Below are 20,415 nucleotides of genomic sequence, written 5' to 3' on the forward strand. Positions count from 1 at the left end.
TCTCTTAGTTCCAGAATGCAAGAAAAGAGTAATTAGTCAATAAATAACTAAATAAAACAAAAATAATAATAACTGTACTTGTAGCGGATAAAAGTTAATCAACAATAAACATACCTTTCAGTTTCGTCATCTCGATCGCAAACATGTTCAGCGACATTAGCTGTAGCAAACGATAGCTGGTCACAGCGATGGGTGTGACCTGCACCAACACGCGAAACTCGCGCAGCATCTGCTGCGCACATTGGGTAAACGATTCCATGCTGTAGAATAAAAACAAAGCGCACAGTTTTAGCAATCTACTACTCGGTTGCAGTGAGAGCTAGCCGTTCTCGAGCATCCTCTTACCCCGTCTTAGTGATCAATTTACCGAGCACATGCAAAAAGCTTATGATAAACCGTTTGTTCAGCTCGATCGAGCCGAGCGTCTGCAGCTCCTCTTCGTCGCTCGTATCGGACGAATGGCCGGCTGCGATGGGATACAGTGGTCCAGTCCGGTGCACACGCGATCCACCCTCCGGATGTATCCAGATTTCACGCCGCAGGTTGCCATCGAAACGCTGCTCCTTTTCCTTTCTCCTTGCACGCAGTTTGTCTTCGCGCTTTCGCTGATTGTTCTCAAACTAAGCGAATTGCGTAGCGCGTAACGCACATGGAAATACGCATTAATAAAAACATGTTACTACGGATAGCTTACATACGTTTCGGGACAAACACATGGATCCGAGTTTGTTTTCGTGCTACGTCTAATACACTAGCCACTCACCACTAATTTATACTACAGATTGCCCGTTTCGATTGTTTGCCAACGTTTGCAGTTAGTAAGCGTGATAAAAAAATAGGGTAACTTGAATTAAACGCCCTTTTTTGGTTTCTGTTTTGTTTTATGTTTGTTTGCTTCGATTGTTTATGATTAGAGGAAATTGATTTTTCTGCCGTAAAACAGTTGTACAAAAAGCGTTTCTTCGGTTATCCGGTGAAAGCCAATCTTTTTTTCAAACGAATGTGTGTTATTTTTGGCAAAATGACTTAATAGTAATGTTTCTACATTTTCTATCCAAACACAAACAGTACAGCACAAAGGTACCTTTTTCTTCGTTTCGTTGAACAAGTCCATCAGACTCTCCCTTGCTGATTCGAACGGGTTGGACGACATCAGGCTACGCATGTAGAAATAAACTGCGTCGATTTTACGTTTCTGCAAAGATGTATCAGCATTTTTTTTTTCATTATTATTTTATGCAGCTCTACAACAACGATCAGAGGTAAACCTTACCGCATACACCGACAGCAGTGCAAGCTGATTGTACGGCCTTCCATTCTTAGGCAGAATCTGTTGCGCTTTCACGTACCACTGTTTGGCTTTGCGGAAGTTGTGGCCACCGGTGATCTGTTCGCGGTACCTGGCAAGATCGCCCAAAAACAGGAATATTTTCTGGGACGACACAAGCGCCAGCGCGTAGCGCAACCCTTTCGTGCTCGTCGCCGCATTCGCACCGATAAACTGCTCCAGACTGAACCGGTGCTCGCGCTCGAGCAGCGTCAGCAGCTGCTCGAAGTAAGCGGTACCACTTTCCACCACCTCGAGCGCACGCTCCTGCAAGTACTGTTTCCACTGCTCGTCCTGCGCTTCCGACAGCTGCTTGCGCAGCTGCTCGATGATGCCGTAGAACAGCATTTTCCAGAAGTGGTGCTCCAAATTCACGTCCTGGGCAAAGCGCATCTCCCGCACCAGGAACGTTTCCAGCAAATCCTGCAGCCCACGGCGGATCTGCTCGTACCGGGCCCATTCAGCATACAGATTGCCACTCTCCATGAGCTCCTGCAGCTGTGCGTCCGCTTCTACCACCTTGTAGATCAGCTCCTTCTGGCGCAACAGTTTCGCTTGCTGCCCGTCCGGATTGTACCAGGCCGGTCCGCCCGCCAGCTGATGTCTGCCACCGTCTCGACCTTCGTCCCGTCTCAAGCTGTCGCGCGCATCGCGCTGCTTGCTTGCCCTTGACTGTGTCCGCGTAACGACGATCGGCTGCGACGGGTTTTTAGGATCGAACAGCAGCTTCGTTTCGCGCCCGCCACCACACTCGGCTGCGGCGACTGTCGAGCTCGCACTGTTCGGTGACAATCCCGACGGGATAACTAACACGCCCGGGCCCTTCTGTATCCCGATCGAGCTTTCAAACTGTTTCGTCATCTCGGCAATCGCTCGCTCGGTATGGTCGTTCAGCGGAGCGGCACCATCCGCCGGGGCTACTGCTGTGTTGCGCCAGCCGCTACCGTCCGTGTCGTACGGTATATCACCCACCGGTCGGTTCATGCTGTTATCCCGGCTACGATTGTTGTAGCGGTCGCGGGCATGCTTTTGAAAGCGGCCACCCGACTCATAGGCCCGGTCGGTGCTTGCATCTCGATAGGGTCCGCGACGATTGGCACCGGAACGCGAGTAGGGGCGCTCGGAGCTGTTCTCGCGGCTTACATTGGATGATTGCGAGTTGCGTCGGCTGCGGTTACCGACGCGTTGCTGGTAGGACATTTTAATTTCATCGTAATAATCGTTTCTTGAGCGGGAAGTACTGCAAAAGAAAGGAAAACAAATATTTCAATATGTTTTGTGTGGCTTTTATGGAGTCTTTTTTGTATTTAATCGCAAAAAAATATCTCTGCTTATTGATTCAACAAAATTATCCATTTCACATTCTTCTTTAGAACACATGAAGCTTTGAATGCTATGTTCTAAAGATTGTCACGTAACGCTCTCACAATCAATGAAGGTTAATTTTTCTATCGCTTGACTGGATATTTTTGTTTTGTTTTTTTAATCCTAATAGAGAAAATCAATACTTGAAATCGAAGTATGCATCAAATCGTACAGTCCCACTCTCGGAGAAGTTCTTAAATAACATTCACATTGGCAGGCAAGAAAACAGATGAATAATTTCCTACCAGATCTGTTTAAAAAAACCATCTATTTTAATCTAATCTAGAATGAGATAGTCTTTCTACAGAATAAATTAGTAATGTTGACATTGTCATGTAATGTTCAACACACATACAAACATAAATGAGTATGAGCACTGGAAACGCTTTTTTTATTAATTTCAGAGCATAATTTTTATTACCCTCGGTCCCGTTGTACAGTCGTCATGTTGTACTACTTAATAACACAGATTCCACTCCGACTTATCGAGTAGACTTGACTTAACCAGTAGAGACGTATATCGCAGCATATCTACTGACGACAGATCGTAGTAGCAAAATAGTACTAAGCGGTCTGTTCAATATACCCAATGAAGGGGTCAAAACACTTCTAGAAGTTGAGGGTATTAATCCGGTGGCAGTGAAAAAGTAAATTCGCTATAGAAAATATGACGAACACGCAACCTATCTCCCTCACTTCCCCAAACGAAGCGTAGATCCTGCAAAGCCGCGTTGCATTAACGCACTTGAGCACTACAGAGTCCAGTGGAATTATTACTCCACCAGACAAGGTCCAATGCAGTGTAAACGCTGCCAATCGTTTGGCTATGGTGTTGCTAATTGTCATCATTCTGCTTCCTGCAACAAGTGTGCAGGTAAACATGATTCAACAGAATATCCGTTGAATGCATAAACATCGAGTGACAATGGTCTAGTGCAGCGATCGGCAAACTTTTGAGGAAAAGGGCCAAATATGGTTAATGATAGCGGTCACCTACTGTATTTAAATTAACTGTAATAGTAGTAGGGTAGTTAGACCTGCTGCTGAAAGTTCAACATGGCCACAACATAATTTTGTCGGACGTAAAACCGAGTTCTTTGTATAGAACAATGAAAATGATCGTATAAATGGAGCATAGCATATCTTGATTTTACCAGCTTTTAAAGGCTTAATGATATACAAGCAGTCGTACGATATCGAAATTCATCACCTGAGTTGGTTTGAAAAGCTTCCATCACCAAAGGGAAATTACCATTGATTTCAATTATCAAACGCCATTTGAAGCCTTGCGCTAAAATACTTTTTGGAAAAGATAGTTTTTGCTTTCAACAGGACTACAATCGTTCAGTAACCAGGCGTAAGAAGAATTTGCCATATTTCAGCAGGACATGTCATACTAAAAATATTCAGTTTCGGCTGCATTGCTTAGATTTATTTACAATTACATTATAACGGCTTCGGCCATATTTTCGCATTGCTTACATATTCATGTAATTTTTATAAGAACAATTTCTTCCTTTCTTTCAAAATCAGCCAAACCCATTTGGCGGCCAGATTTAACTTTAACAACAGATAAAATAATAGAATTTAAAAATGGAAATAAAATAAATAACTAATTAACGACTTTATAAAATGTCCATCGTGGGTGTAAGCCTCATATGGACCATAACCCCACAGCAAGGACTGACTATCAAGCTGCGATGATACTGAAAAAAAGTCTCGAAAGCTTTTATAGGTCGGCATGACCGCGTTGGTCGTTACGGTGAGATGGCTTCTGTTGAGCATGATGGGGGATATTAGGATACAATGTATTTTCGTCAGCTCTCGGTGAGCGTAGTAAAATATAACGTACATTATAATAGCATGACGAGGGACTTTAGTTCACCTTTTACGATACACAAACCAAATATGGAGACAGATGAAGAACGTCCATCACCTTGACGGTCAAAACAAGAGAACGAGCGAGCCTCTATGACGTTCGGGATTTTAGCGTCCCAGAGCCGAAGATCGGGATCAACTCGATTGCCCCAACACATGTAAATTAAACACATTTATCACGGTTTAAAACACATTCACAGGATTGCGAATCAAATAATCATCAAATAAACGATCGCACAAAATACAGTTGAACCCCACATCCCCTCACTCTCAAGCGGGAAACTCTATTCCATATGTGTATGAGAAGTGACATAATTTGTTCCAGGCCGGAAATGTGCTGATATAATGGCATATAAGCAATTAAAACATGAAAAATTTAAATTACGAAAACATGCTAATATTGCATTAATTGTATTCATTGGGAAGATACAGGGTTTTCGAGGATTATATAGACATGTTCAGCGAGTTGTAGATTCGTTCAGGCATATAATAAACTCTTTCAGCGAGATATAGAATTGTTCGGAAGTAGGCGTTGACATGTTCAGCGATTCTGTAGAGCTGTCTTTTGTTTTGTTTACAGACTGTGCCGCAGGGTTCAATTTTTCATTCTTAAAAGTCCTAAAAGTAGCTAATAATCATTCTCCAAGCTGTTGAATACATAAATTAGTTGAAAAAAGCATATTTTTTCGAAAACCGTTTGTTTACCTTCTGATGAGAGGCTGCAGTCCAAAGTGTACGAAAGTGACAGCTCTACAGTATAACCGAACATGTCAACGCCTACTTCCGAACAATGAAAGAGTCTATTATATGCCTGAACGAATTTACAACTCGCTGAACATGTCTATATAATCCTCGAAAACCCTGTATTTATAGTTTATTATTTCTTAGTCATGAATATCGATTTTTTTTTTTGAAAAAGTGGACAAATATTTTAATATTTTATATAATATTTCCAGAAATTGACAAATTCCATTATTTCCTAGACGTGATTTGCGTGTAGAACAATTTCAAATCACCGCTTGCATTGCAGCTAAATAACAATGATAAGCAATATTTTAGAGGTTTGTGTTTGGAAAGAGTTAGTTGTTCAGTTGTTAGATATTTCCTGCTAGGCTATTTTCCCCACATAAGACAGTTTCATCATAATTGAACATTTGTTTGCAGCAAATGAACTACAATTTCGATAAATTCATTTGCATCAAATCTGCGTGGATCAAATCTGATCATGCCTATCGAAACGCAACAAACATTTTATACTATAGAACTTTAGTATCGATACTTTTTGCCTGAACGATAATAAAAATCGATAACTCAAAGTTAACAATTGTGAACTTGATTATACGTTGGCACCAAAAAATGTATCAGCAGAAACACAAATGATATTACTCGTTATGCGAGATTTTACTCGCCAAGAGAAATATTGGTTGAACATTTAAATTTACTTCAATACCACCGAAATGGGACAAAGCAAAAACAAAGGGATGTAGTGATATAAGTAAAATGCAGATTTTTCTACGTTTATCATTAATCCTCTCATTAATGGAAAAATGGAAATAGAGCTTTGAAACCAATGTGCAAGTTTATGTCCCAACAAAGATGGCAGCATACCTATCACATCATATCCCTGATTAGAATTACGTTACACGTAATTCTAATCAGAAATAATAAAATATAGTTTGTGGTTGGACGATTCTATTGTACGATTGTGCCGTGGATTGAAACTCCATAATATGTCAGTGAGTTGAAGTTGAAAAATCCTAAACCTAACCCAAAAAAACCTACGTGGGAGCTACATGGAAATGATAGAATAGAAGTGGGTGCTGGTGGTAAAACATTTACAAACCACTCATTTACAGAAATTCAAGAGGCATACGCGACTCCTAGACAAATTTCTATGAAAACCTTCAATTCGCTATATAAAGCGAAATATTTAAATGGCAAAGTAAACCTTTTTTTCCTTTCCTGTGCTCGCCATCAAAACATCTCGATTAAGGGGACAGAACAAGCCAAAAAGATACAATGTAACTGTGACCGTTAAAAAGCAACCATGCTTTCATTTTGCAAAATAAATACAGCAATAAATATAAACATAAATAACAGTGCTATTCTCAATTACCTTCGATTTCTTTGTCTATTGCGGTTGTTGTTGCCCATCGGCACTGCTGGTGGCACTGTTTCCATATCAACATTCCCGTGCCATCTCGAATGATCTGCTGCTACATTTTGTTCCGTGCTACCATCATAATCATTTGCCCAGTTCTGTGTGCGCGATTCATGAAATGGAAGAAGAAAAAAAGCACAAATTTAATGTTTCACTACGCATACAAGAATTTAACACACTTACATAGGATTCGCGCCGACTGCTCGACTTATACGGCGGAATCGAACCGTAACCCGAACCGCTCGGTACCTCACCACCCAGGCCATCGTGCAGCATGCGATTGCTGTCGGTCGAATACTGCCTGAAACGGCCACCAACACCACCACCACTCCTTCTGCTTGCATCATTAGCGTACGGGGTGCCCCTGGGCAGCTCTTTGCGGTCACAGCTCGAGTTGCGACTGCCCGGTCCCGGTTCCATCCTGCGGTCCCGATTCGACGGCCCCCTGCGAGGCGCGTAGCTTCCCTCCGGCCCGCACACAATCTCCGACGACCGGCTGCGGGGCCGCGAGTAATCGTCATCGCTTGCCGGCCTATTGCCCCCCTGCATCGTACGGCCGGAAGCACCGTACGAAGCGTTCGTGTAATAGGCACCGCTGCTGCCACCTCCACCACCGCCCGAGCTACCCGCGTACCCCCGTGGCCGGCCGCGGTTGTGCCGCGAGCCGCTGCGATTCGGCAGCGTTTGCGACATCGCCTGCTGCTCCGCCCGCATTATCTCGAGATAGTTCGGCGGCAGGCCCAGATCCTGGAGCGTTTTCTTCTGCAGCCGGGGCGGCAGATTCTCCAGGTGCGAGAGCGACGGCATAGACGGTTTCTTCGAGCCGCCCACGTACCGCGGCTCCACACTGCGCGTGTCGCGCTGCATGCGATTGATTGGTGCGGGCGCGGCAAAGCCCCTCGGTTCCAGCTCCTCGCCGCCCATCGAGGAGCCGCTGTTGGCCTGCTGGTTCGAGTGTCCCTCGGTGCGCCAACCGCCCGACGCCGGTGGACACCCGGGCACGTTGCTGTCCGTGCCGGAGCCACCGTGCCGAATCGATCCTCCACCAGCCGCCAGCGCGTCTGCTCCGCCGTTCCCCCAACGCTGCCGGGACGGTTCGTCTGTTTGCGGGGGCTGATTGTTGAGCGATCGGTTGCTGGAAGTTAGCTCCGTCTTGCGCAGCGGCCCACTGCCCGGGCTGTACAGCTGCTGCTGGCGTTTATTGGTGGCGTTGCGCGACGATACCGACGCTGCACTGGCGGGAACCATAGTGGGCAGTGCGGTGGCATTTCTCATCTTCGCGCACAAGGCAGGTCGTCGGCTCGATCGTTGTGCTGGTTGAGACGATCAAAGGTTCACGGTTAGAAAAGGCGTACTACCACCACCACCGCTACGGCTGCTTTGCGTAACAATTTGATAACGATGTTTATACACGCAGCTGGCCCAGCTGCCGTTCTACAACGAAAATGGCCCTACGAGAGCAGCCTTTCCCAGCAACGGTGAGGCATCACAAGAGTTCATCGGGCTTTCCAGCCACAATGCCGTTCTAATTACCTTCCCGGTACGCGTACCGCCAACAATATATCCTTTCTGCGGCTTACGTTGCTCGGGGTCACGGAATGCGCCCAAAAGTGCATCAATCGCTCACGGTATCCTTCCTTCACGCCGGTGCCTATCGCCAATCTCCAGCAAGATGTGGCGCTTTTGTTTACTTGCTACGAAAGTTTTGCCTGCTCGATGATCGCACACTGTCATTTATGTTAAAAATAGTCGGATATCAATTTTACGCCAAAATAAAACACTCTACCGAGGCGACCATTCACGATGCAATGATGTTGTGTCAGCAGCTTGAGTGGGATTTTTTTTTTTCTTTTTTCGTTCGTTTATACTTCGCAGCCTTTCCTACCCTTGATGCAAGGGGAACCAAAATGAAGCATTTGACGGAAGAAAACTCATCTCACCGCTTCACAAGGCGTTTGAAACCATGGCCAAAGCTCTGGCGCAGAGTGACCGAGCATGGGTGGCTGACAAATCGTGCCAAGGTTAATACAGTTTCGTTACAGGTGGGTTTGTTTTTCTTCTTGCTTGGGCGTAACGAGTAGAGATGGGTTCTCCAGATCGCACCCACAGTGATCCAGATCAAGGTGGATTAAAAATATCAGGTGGTGGATTAGGGCCTTTGGGGGATCGCCATAGTTGAGGGACTTTACGTCATTTTAGAACCGTTAACCATTGGTTTCCGCAAACAAAGCTTAGCAAATAGAACAGATTTCTTTATTATTATGTGCATTTTTGTGTGTCTATTGATTTTATCGAAAAAATAAGATATATTAACAAACGATTTGATGATTGGTTTATGCACAAAATTTAAAATCATGTGAGTATGAGTTCTAATCTCACGTAAATTGTCCATGCGGCTCGTAGATAATAAGGAATCAATGTAAAAACCGTAAAAAATAATTATTTCTTCATTTTTATCATCAAAAATGTTGAAAACACAATGAATTGTAGAATAAATTCACGGAATAACACAAAATAACACACTTTAAACCATAATTTAATGTAAAATAAGAACTCGCAAAGTCCAAAATATATTTTTAAAGAATATTTAATCGAGAAAATGGGGTAGATAAATTATATGAACCAATTTAATAAATGTAAACAAAGTTTGAATCATGGGGACCTTACGTCAAGTGACGAATTGTCAAAATGCACTACCCAGTCAGACAGCCTTCTGTTAATTTACCCATTCGAGCAGTTTTGTGTCTGTCATAACAGTAATTTAAGAGCAATTTAACGGTACGAAGTGTTGTTGTTTGTTGTCAGTAAAAAGATATAAATTAGAACAAAAAGAGTATTGTTTTAATGATATTTTAGTGGAAGAAGACGTCGGTGGTGTGTTTAAAATTGTAAAATGTAAAAAAACAGCCGAGAAATAGTGTTTATTAGTGCTATTTGTGCACCACCTTCTCCGGGTGAAGCGGCTGTTCAAGTCGAGTTTGCTATAAAAAAATTCATTGTAATCGTTTGTAAAAGTTAAGGAAAATGATTGAATATAACCATTAAACTGTAATATAATAAATTTCGTGTTATTTATTAACAATTTAGCCGAAAAAAATAAAAACAAAATAGAGGAAGGAATAGGATCTGTCAAAACTGCTCGAATGGGTAAATTAACGACTGCTAATTTACCATTAAATTACTCTTAAATTACCGGTAATTTAGCGGTAAGATAGGGGTAAATTAAGTCCGATTTGTCTGACTGGGTAGAGTCCACCACCTGATATTTTTAAATCCACCTTGATCCAGATCACAGTGAAGATATACAGGCGGTCCCTGAGATACACGGTTATTGGGGACCGAAAACGGCCGCAAAATACAGTCTGTTCCCGAGTTACGCGGATTCTGCGTTCCCAACGAATCCGCGTAACTCGAATATCCGCGTAAGTCGAATTTCACGTTTTTTGACTAAAATTCTATTGATTACTCCAAGTTTTTTTATTTAATGTAGTACTTTTATACATTTTATCATTTATTTTTTATGATTCGTGCAGAAAATTCTAATATTTCTGGCTTTTAAGCGGTTTCAATTTGTTAGCAAAAATGCAATTTATACCGATCTTGAAGCAAATTGTATTGATTTGACATTTAATCTGTCAAATTTAGAAAACCGCGTATCTCCGAATCCGCGTAAGTCGAGAACCGTGTAACTCGGGAACAGACTGTACCGCTTATCTCGAATTTCCGCGTAAGTCGAATCTCGTGATTTCCAGCCAAAATATCACTAATTTTCGTGCAATTTTGCAAGCAGGGGGTGGTTTTAGCCACCAAATTAATTATTTGATATGTTTCTAATGAATTGAACAGTTTTAAACCTTTTTAAATGGTATTTTACATTCGATCAATACGGAAATTATTTGGTATTTCACAATGGATGTGTCAAATCAGTACAGGCGGTCCCCGAGATACACGGTACCTCTTATACGCGGATTCGGAGATACGCGGTTTTCTAAATTTGACAATTCTTTGAGCAAATTGTACTGATTTGACACATCAATTGCAAATTGCCAAATAATTTCCGTTTTGATTGAATTTTAAAAACTATTTCAAAAGGTTTAAAACAGTTATATTCAGTCAGAATCATATCAAATAGTTCATAAAGTGACTAAAACCGCCCCCTACTTGCAAAATTACACGAAAATTTGTGATATTTTAGCTGGAAATCACGAGATTCGACTTACGCGGAAATTCGAGATACGCGGTATTTTGCGGCCGTTTTCGGTCCTTATTAACCGTGTATCTCGGGGACCACCTGTACAATTTGCTCAAAGAACTGTCAAATTTTGAAAACCGCGTATCTCCGAATCCGCGTAAAGAGGTACCGTGTATCTCGGGGACCGCCTGTATTCCGATTCCGACTCCAGTGAAATGGAATCGCTAGCTCCACCGGAATCGTCGGATTCGTCCGGAATCGTCTAGAATCGTCTGGAGACATCGAAATCGTCTGGAATCGTAGTGGATCGATACTAAGGCTCGTGGCAACGCTCATCGGATGCGATTTTATCGGACGAGATTTATATGGGATTTGACAGATAACGTCGGACGTGCGATTTCGTCGTCCGACGTTATCTGTCTCGGCACATCAATTGTCAAATGCCGAATAATTTCCCTTTTGATCGAATGTTAAAAACTAATTCAAAAGGTTTAAAACTGTTATATTCAATCAGAATCATATCATATAATTCATAAAGTGACTAAAATCGTCCCCTACTTGCAAAATTGCACGAAAATTAGTGATATTTTTGCTGGAAATCACGAGATTCGACTTACGCGGAAATTCGAGATACGCGGTATGTTGCGGTCGTTTTCGGTCCCCATTAACCGTGTATCTCGGGGACCGTCTGTATATTAAAATCGACCATTTTTCTCTAAATTCGGGAATGTTGGAAGTTTTTCTGCTCATTATTTCAAAATGATCATGAATACCCAAGCGCCACAGATGGGTCATTTGGCACACCTCTAGTTCATACAACTTTAATTCGTTTTACTCGGAACACAACTATGGGGTCGTGATTTCGAACACCATATAACAATTAAATTATGTTTTAATTGTTGTATATCATAAATATTATTAATAACATCCTAATTGAATGGACTATTGACATGTGATGTTTTTCACTTATATATGAAACAATGATCGTAATTATCCTGAATCAATTTGTTTTATTTAAATTACATTCTACGAACCTACAAACAACTAAAGTGTATTTCTTCCCCCTGGCACTAGCATAAAATCAGCTGACTTTCTTTTTTTACGACTGAATAGGAACCACACCGTCGTCTTCCAGCTGCCGTTCCAGCTGCAGTAGGCGAATGTTTACTTTGTACACCGTTTCATACTCTTTACCGGTAAGAAAGATGGCCAGTGCAGTGCTGAAGGCGAGCATCAGCGTGATGGGAAGCATGATCGGTCCGGACAGTTTCCTGTACAGCTTCAGCACCTCCTTCGGCTTCTCGACGATTGATGGTAGCCGGTAGGTAAAATGCCGCGTTGCAAACTGTAACGAAAGACGAGAGCGATGAATGAGCGCTGTCCGTTCGCGTTTTCTTCACGATTTCGCCCACGTACCATGAAAGACGACAGCGGAACCAGCAGCATGGGGTATGCTACCCCAAAGCCAGTTTGCAGCAGGGCCGCTCGAGTCTGCAGGCAAACGGGGCACGGCTCCTTGTTGAGCACTATATCCGGCAGCACGAACGTTGTGTGGAAGAAGGTGGCCATAATCGCAGGAAGCGCAACCGCTGGCAGGTAGCTTGAAAGCCGCCCATAGCTGCCAAGCTTGAGCACTCGCCGGTAGTAGTTGTTGATGTAGAATCCGGTAAACACCGTACCGGCGCCCAGCACACCGGGCGTGTAGATGATGGGCCACACTTCTGACCGGTTTTCCCAGTTCTGCACCAGCTTCAGGAAGTACTGTACTGCCTCCTCCTCGCTCAAACGCACGGCATCCTTCGGGATTTCGGACGCTTTTTTGTGCAGAAGGGCCATCGCAAACTGCCTGCTGATTCTGTCGTGATTCTGAGCCACCGTCGGTGTTTACGAGCGAATGCACATTGCCGATTGTTGTGGTTGTGTTTGACGTTCAACCAAGGTAGACGTAGACAAGGTGCGCATGCCCAAAGTAGCAAAATCGGACTACATGACATTAGCTTGACATTTGCGAACCATGTAGACAATTGACTATCCTGCTATGGGGAGGGGGGGGGGGGGGGGGGAAATCAATTAGTCTCTGAAAGCCAAAGCCCACTAGTGGTACAGGCAGGCCTTGACCGACAACGGTTGTTGAGCCAAAGAAGAAGAAGTAGACAATGGTTGCTCAAATTAAAATTAACCCTGTCACTGGCTTTTGGTTGCCATCAATTCATAACCGTAGCAAAAGACGATGCGCAATCTCAGATTGCGCATATATGTAACTGTCAAACGGGTCGGTTTGATATATTTATCTGTCAAAAAAAATTATACATCTCGGACATATAATCTTGAAAATTTATGCGCAATCTTGGTGCAATCTGAAAATGTACAGAAATGACGTTTATAGCTCAGGGTTGGCTTCGCGAAATGACTTACGTTTTGATAAAACGAATATATGCGCAATCTGAGACTGCACATCGTGTATTAATACGGTAACATCATATTCCAGGCAAGTCAAAGTTGAAAGGATTTTTATGAAAATATTTTTTTTCAGCATTTTATAAAATTTTCACATAAAAATGGATCTAATTGCTTTGAGAACTGTATATTACACGTCTAACATATTTTTTTTATACTGTACGTTCTTCTTCTTCTTTGGCACAACAACTGCTGTCGGTCAAGCCCCACCTGTACCCAAGTGCCACAAATCCACTAAACGACCACTAATCGGCTTCTAAACGACTCAAATTCTCTACCTAAACGGAATATAGAAAGACTTCGTTTAGCAGACAGCAAACGACTCATGCACTCTAAAAATAGCAAAAAAGCTGGTGGCGATCTCTGTTGGTGGGATACCCCAACCAGTTGAGCTTCATCGCTTGGAGGAGAGCTTTCTCATTTCCTCTGTACTGTTGTATGGTTTCGCATTGAAGTTATGCATCGCTAGAACTAGAACGGCGATACGATTGTTTAAATACTAAACACCAACGGAAACCACCAGCACTGAAGCAAGTGAGACTTGAGTAATGGTCGTTGGTGTTGATACCCACGTATCTAACCACACAACCATTCATATAGATTTTTGCTCAGAAAGTTAGAAGGCTATATAGGTCATCCCAAGTGCTACAAATCCACTAAACGACCACTAAAAGGCTTCTAAACGACTCAAGTTCTCTACCTAAACGGAATATAGAAAGACTTCGTTTAGCAGACGGCAAACGACTCATGCATTCTAAAAATAGCGAAAAAGCTGGTGGCGCTCTCTGTTGGTGGGATACTCCAACCAGTTGAGCTTCATCGCTTGGAGGAGAGCTTTCTCATTTCCTCTGTACTGTTGTATGGTTTCGCATTGAAGTTATGCATCGCTAGAACTAGAACGGCGATACGATTGTTTAAATACTAAACTCCAACGGAAACAACCAGCACTGAAGCAAGTGAGATTTGAGTAATGGTCGTTGGTGTTGATACCCACGTATCTGACCACACGACCTTTGATATAGATTTTTGCTCAGAAAGTTAGAAGGCTATATAGGTCATGATAAGATGAAACTTGTCGAAACACATTGCAAGAAAAGGATAGCAATAAAATGATGAGTTGTAATACGCCATCTATTGATCAAACCAATGAAGCTGTGAAGCTTTCATTTTTTTTCTATGGATATTCAATTTTCCAGTCGTTTAAGCTTAATCTGTGGCGCTTGGGATGATAAGATGAAACTTGTCGAAACACATTGCAAGGAAAGGATAGCAATATAATGATGAGTTGTAATACGCCATCTATTGATCAAACCGCCAACTTTCTATGGATATTCAATTTTCCTTTCGTTTAAGCTTAATCTGTGGCGCTTGGGTACTTTATAAAAATCCATAAAAATGTTTATTGGTTTTATTTTAAAGAGTTAGGGTAAATGTACCTATAGTGGTGGTAGTACCAATAGTGGTGCTATTGCTCTAAAATGCGGTTCATACGGCAAATTAAAAGTAAGTAAGTTATTTAAGTTAGTGTCAAATGTTCTTTAGCCTTTTACAAAGGGTTTAAAAGTTAAATGGGGCCATTCCGTTACTTAGTGACCGAAAAATCCATTATTTTGTGAAATGTGTCAACATTTTTAGAAAATCCTTAGGATTTCATAACGATAACCATTTTTCTGTTAACGTTCTAAATGACCATATAACCACGCAATTACTAGTTTTTCAACATAACTGTTATGAAATGTTATTGTTTTACTAAAATTATTTGCCTTTTGACCATATTTATGCATTTTAAGTGTTTTTTACCATAGTGCCATTATAGGTACACAAAACAGGCATGTTCCTATAGTGGTTATAGTTATAAAATCAATAAAAAAAAGGTCGTTTTAGATTTTTTCGGGGAAATTTTTGACATGTCGTACTGTTTTCACCAACATAAGCAACAGAAATGAGTTTTATGTAGGTAATTTACCAAAAACAGGCCAAAATTCGCTTATCTGGCTGAATGATAAATTGACTTCAAATCAAGCACACTCTTCCGGGTGTAGGTTGACGACAGGTGTGATGCAGTACTTTAGTGAATAGTTTCATCAATCAAATTTATACATTTTTTTACGATCAAATTACGCAAGAAACCAATATTATGGCAGTAATCCTTGCTATTCATACGAAAACAGCTTCGAAACTAAGTTTCATTGATATTATACACCGTTTTTGATGCATCTTTGTTTACCACCACTATAGGAACACAATACGACGACTATAGGAACCATACCACCATTATAGGTACAACGAAGCAATCACAAAAATATGTATTTTTTCGTAAATGTGATGTGTTTCATGGTAAAAATGGTTGCGATTGCGAAGATAAAACATATTCCAATTGCTATGTGTTAAAATATTCAGAAATTGTCCTTCCTGACACTTTAAATCCATTAAAACACATCGGTACCACTACAAATTGCACCACTATTGGTACATTTACCCTATAAGCGTTATTAACATGGTAAAAATGTGTTATGATATTTTTCTAAAAAGTTTTCAGCAGTGTAAAAAATGTAAATAAAAAAATTTAATTTGACCTTTACATAAATATTCAAATATCTTTATATGTATTAATATATAGATGCGTAAAGCTTTATGTGTCTATATATGTATGTATATATATACACATATATATAGTGCATTTATATAACTATATTATTATAGATATTTGTATGCATATTTATATTCAGATATATTTTGTATTTTTTTATATACAATTTCAGAACTGATGAAAACTTTTTTTGTTGGAAATAGTTTACAAAACATTTTCAAAATGTTACATACCTCTAAGTTCAATTCACTTCAATCATTTAAAGCAAAATTTAAAGCAAAACGTTTCAACAAAACAACATTCGTTCCAAATCCGCAGCGCAAAACCTCGCGGGTTTCTCCTCATACAAATGGGAACGTTCGACCCCGCCAGGTAGAACACATTCTTTCACGCGCTTCTTAGGCCGAAAATGAACGGACCGGAATTTCGCGGCCGCGCCAAGTGAGCGCCTTCTGACAACCGCGGCGAACGGATTTCGTCGTTCGAAGCCCATACTCGCCCCGTCTGTTTGCAAAATTGAGCTACTTTTTATCGCGCGAGACGTCTTCGCGTGCTACGTCGTCGCTGTATGTTTATTTGAACGGTTACTCCACCTATGCAATCAAACATGGCTGCCCGAAAAGGCCTTGGAGCCAACCGTTCCGTCATGCGGTCACGATTCTGTGACCGCCAGCGGAATGCTTTAAATTCATTGTGCTTCCGACAGGCTCCCCATCCAGTGATCAAGTGTGAACTTGCGAAACAGGCGAAAACAGCCAAGTGCCAACAAAAAACCTACCCCATCGTGAGTGTGAGGCGCACTGCAAACATCGTGCCCTAGTCAATTACTCCAATCAAACCAGTGCCGCTGTGTATTAAGTGAAATCAAAATGCCACGACGAGGACGTACTGCATCGCCCCCACCAGCCGCCCGCAGGTACCGTTTCTTTCCACTCTATTCCGTGTTGAGGTTAGGGATGTTCACTCGATGCTGCTCCTTTCGGCCCTGGCCTAGTGGTGGCCATCGCCTGTCGCCGCGTGCGGTAAACATCTGGAAAAAAGTATCGTTACGCAATCGGCACGACACGGCGGGCTGATTGCTCTCGCGATGGAAACGCTCGATGTGCTGTTGGGTCAGATCCTTGAAAGCCTAGCCTCTCCCAGTTCCGGATGTCTCGTCCGGATTGGTTTGCAATCCGATTGCGATATATTGTCCCTCGGTGACGGTATGCCGACCGAAAATAAACGGTCCGAATGCATGAATGAACCTGACACACGGTTGCGTGATGCTGTCTGCTGTTGCGTCAGTTTCATCGGCTAGGAAAATGCTGAATAATTATGTTTGCCTTTGCATGGCAATGTACCAATGAGGATTTTGTTAAAATTATTTGTCATAAACATATTGCACCACATTTCATCATACGGAGCAATAGCTTGTTCGGGAAACTGCATCACGGGGGAAACACCGAATCATCAGCGCATGCTGTAAACAACCCACACGAGAAAAGTGGGGTAACATCTAGAACTTTCCACCAAATCTTCTTCGCCATTGCTTAGATATTTTCTGTCTTTTTCCGTGTGTCGTCATAACTCCCTGCGCTGACCTTTGGAACTGGCTGGTCCGATCGCGACGTTGTTGTTGTTTTTTCTTCTTCCAATAATATTTCTTACTCACTTGTTTACCCCTTCTCGCGCTAGGGCACCAATGGCGGCTGCACCACCGGCTCCGGCCCCGAAGCAGCCCGTCGTGCAGCAGGCTGCACCGGCCGCCGTCGCCGCCCCGATGGCCGCCCCGTCCCAGGGTCCCGGCCTGATGGCACAGATGGCCGCCACCGCCGGCGGTGTTGCCATCGGATCAGCTGTTGTAAGTGTTCGACCACCGGCGGCTCTGCCTCATCCCAAACAAGCAAACAGCATCGGTCTGTAACTGTCTTGTTTCTTTTTTTGCGGTACGCTTTCTTTTCCAGGGACACACGGTTGGTCACGCGCTCACGGGAATGTTCAGCGGATCCGACTCGAAGGAGGCGGCACCGGTTGCGGCCGCTCCGCAGCAGTACGCACCAGCCCCCGCCTACCCGCAGCAGCAGCAGCAGGCCGGCGAAACCGGTCCGTGCTCCTGGGAGATGAAACAGTTCCTGTCCTGCGCCCAGAACCAGTCCGACCTGACGCTCTGCGAGGGATTCAACGAGGCGTTGCGTCAGTGCAAGGTGCAACATCATATGTAACTTGCCAGGACGTGAGGCGTCCCGTTTTAGCGATCCAATTGAAGAAAACAAAAAAGAGCTATTTGCTTTAGATCGTATGGGTTTACACACAGACGCACCTTATCGGGACGCGAAGATGGTGTTAGTTTAATTTATCGCCCTTCATCCAGCTTCGTAGAGCTGTGTGTGTGAGCAGTATGGGGGGGATGGCCAGAGGGCATTGATTGACCATGGTGGCGCAAACGAAATTCCGCTGTGGCGAGCTGTTAGGATGTGTTGTTGATTTTCATTTTGCCTTTAACGAATAAACAGCCCCAACGTAGCGTGTCTACAAACACGAAACACACCTGGCCCATTTTATTTATTTATTTTGAGTTCTTGTACGGGTTACACGCGAACACGCGTCACAGATAGAAGGAAAGTAGCAACAATAAAGATGCAAAAGTAAAAACAATCTAATCGAGCAAAAATTGATGTCTTAAGTTCGAGAAATACACCGTGATCAATAAGTTCGGATACGAAATTAGCGTTTGTTTTACATCATTCTACTAGTATATATTGTGAAACTTTTGAATTACAGCTTTTGCATGCATCCATACACTAACAGGTATGATAAGTGACATTGCTAGATTTGTTGATTAATTCTAAAACGCAATGAAACAATTGAGAGTAATTGTCGTGAAATTCTTTTGGAACGGTGAGCCCTGGTGCTGTATTCGGAAGCATCAAGACTCGTAATTTTAAGCGCAACATCGTTCATAAAACGATTAAAAGGTACCATCTGTCTTCATTTTTATAAGACAGAGCAAGATCGGTCAGAAAAATATTAAAATTGTGAGGGAACGAATTCGACGTAACGTGAATGGCGTCAGACCTGAAAAAGTCTTTATGATCGGTTTATAATATTATATCAAATAATCTTGGATCATTAAGGCATTAGAAAAATGGATTGGTAATTGAGTTTCTGGATCATTCTAGCAAAAAAAGGTTAGAAAGAAGCAAATTGATCCTGTCTCAGGCATGCTGATCACAAATTAATTTTTTTTCGAATGAGAAATCTTTTGTTTTACAGCAACCACACATCACAACAAAACGATCGAGTGTGGGCAGCAACCAAGGAAAATATTCCTACGTCCCAAATTTATCTTCCTCTTTTCTCATAATCCAGTTCTAGCGATGTTTGGGGTCCTATAACTATTTGTAAGCGCGGTAAATTCCTATAGATTTTCATCGAACATGGAGTAAAAATTATCGCCATGCATTATATAATTGGAGTTTTGTAGAAAACTGTTCCCAAAACTAGCAGAAGTTCTATGGAAAGGATAATTATATATTTCAACAGGAAGTTGCACCCGCACACATTGCCAACATTGCAGTGGCGGATCTAACGGTAGGCGGACTAGGCGGTTGCCTTTTTGAACAACACCCCCCCCCCCCCCCACCCCCCGGTCAGCAAAAATTTTAGAGCCTGTGACTGATTCCCCCGACTGTTCAATCTCGCAACCGCAAGTTTAGTGCCGCAAGCCCCCCCCCCCCCCCGCAACAACAACATTTATCATTTACAGGGGGCCTCAACTCGTCTTTCCGCCTAGGGCCCCCGATACCCCCGAATCATCATCATCATCATCATCATCATCATCATACCCTTAATCCGCAACATTGTTCTGACACGGTGCAGAGAGCATTTAATCAATTTTGGACGAAAACAGATGGGCTTCCTAGCTCTCCTGATTTGAACCTGTTAGATTTTTGTCTGGTCATATATGTTATTCGAACAAAATGATCATAAGATATTCAATTTGAATCAATCTAGGGCTTTTATAGCTATTAAATCAGAAAAAATGCAGAGCTGTTACAGTTAGCGCGGATTTAGCGTTTCGCGCGGAATTTGCGTTGGGCGCGGATTTCGCGCGTTTTGCTCTTCATTGGCGCGGATTTTAATATGTTCGTTCAAGTAAACGCCAATAAAAACTACCAATCCATCGAAGCGTCACTTCAGTTAGAGAATATTGTTCGCTAGCTGAAGTTTGCATCTTAGTTACCGGTCACCTACAGTACTAAGTAATCGCTTAATACAAAACTAATCGCAAGAGGAAAAGTGTCGTAATAATTGTCGTAATAGTCGCAAGTGTGTGGTATATGTACACGAGTGTTTCAAATTCATTTTCCTGGATCTATTTGTATTTATATTTTCTATTTGGATCTAGACTATTTCATGAAGGCGAGAATTTCACCTACTAATTGCTGCCACTTGGATGACTT

General features: G+C 42.5%; 3 protein-coding genes across 5 annotated transcripts in view; 1 reads left to right on the top strand and 2 right to left on the bottom strand.

Moving 5' to 3' along the window:
• The window catches only part of LOC120950294 (telomerase-binding protein EST1A), a 46,878-nt gene extending 38,148 nt beyond the window's left edge, over positions 1–8,730 (bottom strand). For 2 of the 3 annotated variants that reach the window (XR_007452619.1, XM_049609362.1), the window contains exons 1-7: positions 8,265–8,730; positions 6,915–8,044; positions 6,687–6,829; positions 1,274–2,567; positions 1,085–1,195; positions 346–620; positions 115–260 (exon numbers count right to left, since the gene is read on the bottom strand). Coding sequence is in view for 2 of the 3 variants with exons in the window: in XM_049609362.1 (XP_049465319.1) it covers positions 115–260; positions 346–620; positions 1,085–1,195; positions 1,274–2,567; positions 6,687–6,829; positions 6,915–8,006 (3,061 nt within the window). In the remaining variant the exon portion in view is untranslated. The remainder of the gene's footprint in view (positions 1–114; positions 261–345; positions 621–1,084; positions 1,196–1,273; positions 2,568–6,686; positions 6,830–6,914; positions 8,045–8,264) is intronic. The other variant, XM_049609364.1, reaches the window with a different exon arrangement.
• A 3,180-nt stretch (positions 8,731–11,910) lies between these two features.
• Positions 11,911–12,857, bottom strand: LOC120957373 (uncharacterized). Its single transcript, XM_040379565.2, has 2 exons — positions 12,340–12,857; positions 11,911–12,268 (listed from the first exon to the last, which is right to left on the bottom strand). Exons 1-2 carry the CDS (start codon positions 12,757–12,759, stop codon positions 12,023–12,025), a joined length of 666 nt encoding a protein of 221 aa, XP_040235499.1. The 5' UTR covers positions 12,760–12,857; the 3' UTR covers positions 11,911–12,022.
• A 3,784-nt stretch (positions 12,858–16,641) lies between these two features.
• On the top strand, positions 16,642–18,499 carry LOC120954819 (coiled-coil-helix-coiled-coil-helix domain-containing protein 10, mitochondrial). Its single transcript, XM_040375053.2, has 3 exons — positions 16,642–16,886; positions 17,648–17,813; positions 17,917–18,499. Exons 1-3 carry the CDS (start codon positions 16,840–16,842, stop codon positions 18,172–18,174), a joined length of 471 nt encoding a protein of 156 aa, XP_040230987.1. The 5' UTR covers positions 16,642–16,839; the 3' UTR covers positions 18,175–18,499.
• Positions 18,500–20,415: the final 1,916 nt, after the last annotated feature.

The sequence above is a fragment of the Anopheles coluzzii genome, chromosome X, assembly GCF_943734685.1.
Source record: "Anopheles coluzzii chromosome X, AcolN3, whole genome shotgun sequence".
Lineage (NCBI taxonomy): Eukaryota > Metazoa > Arthropoda > Insecta > Diptera > Culicidae > Anopheles > Anopheles coluzzii.

Coding starts and splice junctions, on each gene's coding strand:
- LOC120954819 (XM_040375053.2), top strand. CDS start 16,840: ATGCCACGACGAGGACGTACTGCATCGCCCCCACCAGCCGCCCGCAG. Junction 16,887..17,647: donor CCCCCACCAGCCGCCCGCAG/GTACCGTTTCTT, acceptor TTCTCGCGCTAG/GGCACCAATGGCGGCTGCAC. Junction 17,814..17,916: donor TTGCCATCGGATCAGCTGTT/GTAAGTGTTCGA, acceptor TTTCTTTTCCAG/GGACACACGGTTGGTCACGC.
- LOC120957373 (XM_040379565.2), bottom strand. CDS start 12,759: ATGGCCCTTCTGCACAAAAAAGCGTCCGAAATCCCGAAGGATGCCGTG. Junction 12,269..12,339: donor TTCCGCTGTCGTCTTTCATG/GTACGTGGGCGA, acceptor CTTTCGTTACAG/TTTGCAACGCGGCATTTTAC.